At 44.1% G+C, this 7,172-nt stretch overlaps 1 protein-coding gene across 1 annotated transcript; it reads right to left on the bottom strand.

Annotated features, from left to right (window-relative positions):
* Window positions 1-1,121: 1,121 nt before the first annotated feature.
* TEX37 (testis expressed 37) lies at window positions 1,122-5,270 on the bottom strand. Its single transcript, XM_037528874.2, has 4 exons — window positions 5,107-5,270; window positions 4,147-4,183; window positions 3,083-3,175; window positions 1,122-1,741 (listed from the first exon to the last, which is right to left on the bottom strand). The coding sequence occupies exons 2-4, from the start codon at window positions 4,171-4,173 to the stop codon at window positions 1,322-1,324; spliced, it is 540 nt and encodes a 179-aa protein (XP_037384771.1). The 5' UTR covers window positions 4,174-4,183; window positions 5,107-5,270; the 3' UTR covers window positions 1,122-1,321.
* Between the last annotated feature and the right edge of the window lie 1,902 nt (window positions 5,271-7,172).

Here is a 7,172-nt window from a genome sequence, read left to right as displayed (position 1 = left end):
CACACACACAGAGGCAGAGACAGATACGTAGAATGAGATTTCTTTCTCTTTCTCTTTTCAGAAGGCTACCAATCCTATGGGATCAGGGACCCAGACTCATGACCTCGTTTAAACTTAATTACCTCCTAAAGGTCCTGTCTCCAAATAAAGCCACACTGGGACTTAGGGCTTCAAAACATAAATTCAGAAGGAATACAGTGTAGACCACGGCTGCCTCTTGGACCCAAAGATGAAGGCCACAGCAAAGATGTGTTCCCCTCCCAGACTGTCTACCTCCCTCCTGTGTGGAGAGAGACAGACTAGTACATTGATCAAATTACTGTACCTTGGTCCACTTTGTGACAGCAGCTTAGGCTATTTCCTATCTAACTCTTAAACAGATTTGCTCACAAAGAGCCCCATTGAGCTAGAAGAAAGGTTGCAAGAAGAAATGATGCCCTTTAAATGGTTACTATTGGTTGCTACAAAGGTGAGGGTGATGAACTAAAATAAGAGAATTAAGTAGAACAGTTATCCAATAGCATATCAAGTTTTACAGTCACAATCAACATCCAAATGACTATGGGAAATGGTGATCTTTACACTTTGTAAATAAATACCTAAGAATCTTTAGAGTAGGAGTCTTAATTATAATAAACAACACAAGGGCCTCACCGGTGGCGCAGCAGTTGAGCGCTGGGTTGCGAAGCTGCCCACAGCCTCTGCAGCGCTGGTTCGATCCCTGGCTGCTCCCCGGCCACTGGAGGAGGGTCCCACATGGCGCGCAGACCTCTCCTGCCGCCCGCTGCTCCCCTCAGCAGTGTCCTTCGGTCCTTCTGCCTGCTCTGCTCCCCGCTCTGGCTCTGGTGAATTCTCTCACCCTCCCGCGCTTCTGACTGTACCCAGTGCTTGTATAAATAAATAAATAAATAAATAAATAAATAAATAAATAAATAAATAAATAAATAAATAAAATAAATCTTCAGAAAAAAAATAATAAACAACGCACATTTCAGCCTCCCTTACATACCAATTTTCCTTCTCCCCCTCCCTCCCTCCCTCCTTTTCTCTCTCTCTCTCTCTCTCTCTGCCCCTCACTCTCTCCCTCTCTTCCTTCATCTCTCTTTCCCTCTCCTCCACCCCTTGCTTCCTCTGTAGTGGCGATGCTGTGTCTCAAGGTAGACTAGGGAGTTCCGTAGAGCAAATCCAGTCCCAGTACTGCTAGAACATCTTCCCAGAGTTTTATTTTCATTTCTCCCTTCTGTATTCCAAAGGTGGAGCAGAGATTTCCTTGTGAGAGGGAAGGATTTCCATGGGCCATTGGATGGTGTTTTCATCCTTCCTACTGGTAAAATGGCATCAGGGGTCCCCATCTGTTCAAAATGGGGAACTTAATGGTATGGCGATGAGGACAGAGATAGCCGGGCAGTAGGAAGTAGCCTTTGCCAACCTCTGGAGCAGGTTGGCGCTCTGGCTCCAGCAGAGAAGGAAAGTCAGCCACCTGGTGGACCCAGACTGGATCCCCCTGGGCCAGATACAGAGAGCTGGAAGCTGGGTATGCCGAGGGGCAGACACTGGTGAATGTGCAGTTCTGTGCTGCAGTAACAGGGTCCTGTGATGGGAAAAAGCCAGGCTGTCCCAGGTCTTTGGCAGTCATGTGGAGTCTTTTGAAAGCGGAGAATCCATCCTCTAACTTGGGGTTGGGGCTGAGAATGGGTCTATAGAACTCTTTGGCCCGGAGTTGGGTGTCCACCTTTACTTGCTGTGGAGACAAATCATATAGATATGGAGGACTGAGGGAAGTAGAAGATGCAGCTTTCCAAGAAGCGCTCAAGACAGAAGTAACTCGAAAGTACCCAAAACCCTTTCCTTTTTTAAAATTTAAATTAGTTGTGGAATGACAATTTATTACCATTTCCATTACAGCAGAGGGAGATACTAAAATAATGCTCAAAAGGGTTTTTAAGGAAAAGTCAGTTCTCCTCCCTGGACCCCATCTTCAGAGGCAACCACTGTCATCAGTGATTTTTGTATCCTTCTAGAAATACTTTATATACATATAAACATAAATGTATATCTCCACCCTCCTGGCTTGTACATAAGTGATATGTATTATAAAGCCACTCCACACTTTGCTTCCACTAAATAACATATCCCAGGAATTGTTCCATCTTGATTGGTAGCGATCATCTTATTTTTAGTGGTGATATCTCAGGAAAGGAAAAGATTTCTTAAACAAGACTTCAAAAGAGCACATGATAAAGGCATTTTAATAAGAATTTCTATTTACTGAAAGAGAGTAACTGGAGAAGCATTGAGCCATGTACATAACTGAATATTTAAAGAATTCCTATAACTTAATAAGAAAAAGACAAGCAACCCAGTAGAAAAATGGACAAATGATATGAACAGTTATTTCACAGAATAATAAATATCCATAAATAAGTGAAAATTTATCCAACCTCATGATATCCAGTGAAATTAAAATCATGACCTTAGGCATATGTTATTTCAAATCCATAAAATTGGCAAAATTTTTCAAAATTTGACAATGTGAATTAATGGCCAGACTGGAGTCCTACAGGGGGCAACTCTGTGTTGCCAAGAAAATCAATGGAAGCGTCTACATTGCAAAACAGTGATGTCACCCATGAAGAGCAAACCCACTGCTGGGAGGGGCGAGCTCTGGCACAGTTAGCTGTGCCCCATCTCATTGCAGCATTTAGAGGCAGGAGGAGAAACAAAAATGGTAAATGACCCAAATGTCCACTGACGGAACAGACAAATGTATTATGGCATAGTCATCCAATGTAATACTAAACAGCAGAAGATAAAGAATATGCCGTAATACTCAACAAAAAATGAAAATCACCAAAAATCCAATATATAATAAAGTTGGAAAAAGGCAAGCCAGAACAATTTATTTAGAGGGAACCAAATAGATCATTTATGAATCTTAGATCATAAATCTTAGATCTTAGATCATAATCTTAGATTGCCTGACACTGGATATTCTTCTAAATATCCACCCTTACAATAAAAATGAAAAAATGGTGATTTCACTAAGCAATTGGACAGAAGACAAGACTGAGTGGCCTCTTACCTCTTCTGGTGTAATTCTCAAGTATTTGTGCTTCCCATAGGGTTTATAGTCAACCATGTAGGAGCTTTGGTATATGTCTAAATCCACAGGGGACTAGAGGACAAAGAGGAACACAAAACAAGACGTTCTATCACTTAAAGACATTCAATGGCTTCTCGTTGCCTGTGGGACAAGGGTCAAATTTTGGGCCAGGCGTTAGAGCCCTTTATGACTTACTAGACTTTACCATCTTACCCCCTTGGCTTCCTGGGTCCATGCCCTCTGTACTCTGGCCTCACTTCCCACATGCCTGGCACATGCTCTTATCTCCTCCTAGAAATGCGACTTGTACTCCTCACCAACTAGCAAATTCTTACCCTTCAAAAACCCATATCAGGGTCCTCCCTGGTGGCGCAAGGGGTTAAGATGCAGCACTGTGAAGCTGTCCACAGCCACTGCAGCACTAGTTCGATCCCCAGCCAGGGAGGTGACCCACATGGCACAGCAGACCTCTCCTATCTCACCTACTGCTCCCCTCAGCAGTGTATTTCAGTACATCTACCTGTTCTGTTCCCCATTCTGTCTCTGGTGAATCCTCTCACCCCCCACACTTCTGGCCTGTACCCCAGTTATTTATGCATAAATAAATAAATATTTTTAAAAACCCAGGTCAAATGTCATTTCCTCAAATATATCTCCCCCACCCTTTCATTCTCCTCCTCCCCAAAACGAAACTCTTTTCCTTTGCTTGCCTAAAATATTCTACCTCCCTCATTAGAGCACTTATCATGGTGTGTGGTAATTGACTTAAGGAAGTCCTAGCTCAGAACTTAATCTTAGGTATCTCTGTAGCTTCCAAGCCCAGCACAGTGCCTGGCACACTGAGGATGCCTAACAAATGCATGATGATTAAGTCAAGAATGTCCAGAAAATTATAAACCCCTAATTTTCCTCTGCCAGGTTCCAAAAAAACCATCACTCCAGAATGATGAGCAGAGGAAGCTTCAAAGAGCCAGATTCTCACCTGTGGTTAAACCTGCCCAGCCCTGAGATAGTTTCAGGAGACAGAAAGTCACAACACTCACCTGTTTGGGGTACACCACACCTGCCATGGCAACACACCTGGACACAGAAAAGAGGGTTAGTCCTGCTTCTGCTACAGGTGGGGTAAACAGGCACAGTCCCCAAATTTGTGCCAACAAAGCATGATTGGCTAGTCCCTTTCCTCAGTTCACATTCATCATCCAGAAGTTGGCAGTGGCAGCAGGGATACATGGGCTGGTGGCGGGGGGCCCTGGGACAAAGGGGTTGGAGCAGGGTTTAGGAGGAGCTAGAGCTATTGACAACATCAGATTTAAGGCTCAAGCAGTGGTAAATCTGTAGTAGAGGTGCTATCTGTCTGATAACAGTGTAAGTGCTGTGCTAAGAAATGTTTAACAATCTCCTTGTGGGGGCAAATAAGGCCTATTTTATTTGCCAATCTCTGCAGTATAAATGTTCCCAGCAAGGCCTCTTTCAAAATGTCAACATAATGTCACCAATGCCAAGTTAGGAAGATGTGCTCAGGTGGGCTCTAGAGCCAGAGCTGCTGACTTACCCTCTGACCAGGGCTTTGAACTGCCTAGAGGAAGCAGAGTCCAGACACTCTGATCCAGAAGCACCAACCATGATTTCTAGTAGAATTGGGGGTAGCCAGAGTGAAAAAAGCTGTGAGGCTCTGCATTCCTAGTGGAACTCTAGCAGTTCATCAGTGCAACCCTGCGCCTTGCCTTCCAGCTCTAAATCCTAGCAGAGAGACCTTACTGCCTGTGGAACTGGCCAGTTCTCTGAGCTCATCCTATTCTGTGTACATGGACCCCAAGTTCTTGAATGATTCCATTTCATTTCATGAGAACCATGCCCAGAGACCCACCCCATTCAGCTGGCTATGGGCCAGCAGGGTAGTCGCCACACCTCAACTGACCCTGATGCCCATTCCTTTTTGTGCAGACAGCTGCTCTCCTGGGGCTGGGGTCAGCTTCAGATTCAGTGCAAATTGCACTTACCCTTCCTTCTACCATGGGACGATAACGCTCCTATGCTTCCAACTCCAGGTCCCCGATGCATGCAGAGTCCTGTCTCATGTGCCACTGCCACGCCCAACTTTGTGATGGACCCTCACCTACATGATGGAGGCTGGCTTGGTCACAGTCACTGTGATTGGGTCATTGTGATTTGAAGCCCTGTCCCTGCCTCACCCTCTCTCACAATGAACGCTAGTGTCCCAACACATCTGAGCCAATAAGAACCCTGACAGCCTTGAAAGGTACTGGTAGACAGGGCTCTCCAATACTCTACAGAATCTGTTTATTTCCAGGAAAGGGAGGTAAACATAACTCCACTTTCATTGTCACATCACTCTATGTGTGACCAAATCCATCTCATACAGTAGCCTCTCCAGGCCTCTGTTGCCTGAAAGGCTGGCTTGTCCCTCCTCCACTGCTCAAAATTTCACATTCTTTTACACCCATTAGGATGGTTGTAGCCTAAAACCAAAAAAATAAGTGTTGGCGAGGAAGTGGGGAAATTGGAACACTCGTGCATTGCTGGTGGGGATATAAAATAGCATAGCCACTGTGAAAAACAGTTCGGTGGTTCCTCAAAAAGTTAAACATAGGGCCTCCCTGGTGGCACAAGAGGTTACATCGCAGCACTATGATGCTATCCGCAGCCACTTTTCAGTATGAGTTAGATCCTGGCCAGGGAGGTGACCCACATGGTGCAGCAGACCTCTCCTGTCTTGCCCGCTGCACCCCTCAGCAGTGTATTTCAGTCGATCTGCCTGTTCTGCTCCCCACTCTGTCTCTGGTGAATCCTCTAACCGCCCCCCCCAACATCTCTGGCCTGTACCCCAGTTCTTGTATGCAAACATAAATAACTTTTTTTTAAAAAAGTTAAGCCTAGATTTACCATATGATCCTGCAATTCCATTTCTGAGCCTACACCCAAAAGGACTGAAAGCAGGGATGCAGGCAGATACTTGCACATCTGTGCTCACAGAAGCACTAATCACAACCACCAACAATGGCAGTAACCCAGTATCCAGCAGCAGATGAATGGATAAAGTAATACGATGTACATACAATGGAATATTGTTCAATCTTGGAAGGAAATTCTGACACATGCTACAGCATGGATGAACTTTGGAAATGTTATAGAAATAAGCATAAACATCAATATTGTACAATTTCACTTGCGTGAGGTACCTAGAGTCACCACGTTCATACAGACAAGAAAGTAGAATGGTGGTCTCCAGAATGCTGGAAGGAACGGGGAGGGAGTTAGTGTTGAATGGGAACAGAATTTAAGTTTAGGAAGATGAAAAAGTTCTAGAAATGGATAGAGGAGAGGCAATGATCGTAAAACAAAGTAAATGTACTTAATGCCATTAATTTTACACTTAGAAATGGTTAAAATGGTGAATTTTATATATATTTACTACAAGAAAAAAAATCCGTTTTTTTTTAAGGGACATCTCTATAAAGCTCCCCATGGTCTCTCATTAGATACACCATAGATGCCTTTCATTTATCCAACCAATATTTGCAGAGATCTTGTTTTGTGTTGGGCAGTGTTCTGAACTTGCAGATTGAACAATGAAAAAAATAGCTGGAAATCTCTGTTTGGAGAGAGTTCACATTCTGATGAGAGAAAACACAGAGTAAACAAAGTAATAAGTAATTCAGACACCATTCGACTAGCAAATAAACAAGATGGTGTTTGAGAGAAAAGTGAGGAGGGGACTGAGAAGTCCTCCTGAGAGGGTGATGGTAAAACAGATCTGAAGTGTGAGAAAATCAGTCCATGAAGATCTGGAGGAGGGGATTCCCAGCATAGGATCAGCAAGTGCAAAGCCAGGAAGACAGGAACAACCCGGAATAAGGAGGCCTAAGGAAAGGAGTGGGTGAGGGCAGGAAACCAAAAGAGGGAGTGTACTGTGAATCTCAGACTTTCCCCTGCTTTCTGTAATGACATGCCAATTTCTCTTCAAGAACTCTTCTCTCTCCTTTAGGGTTCATATAGCTTGGTGGTGCACTAAATGGATGTGGTACACTAAATGAATCTGTTGAAC

This window comes from Talpa occidentalis, unplaced genomic scaffold (assembly GCF_014898055.3).
Source record: "Talpa occidentalis isolate TD23 unplaced genomic scaffold, MPIMG_talOcc4v2.1 talOcc4.5, whole genome shotgun sequence".
NCBI lineage: Eukaryota > Metazoa > Chordata > Mammalia > Eulipotyphla > Talpidae > Talpa > Talpa occidentalis.
Note: the sequence above shows the minus strand (reverse complement) of the source record. Positions and strands in the feature narration are given on the sequence as shown.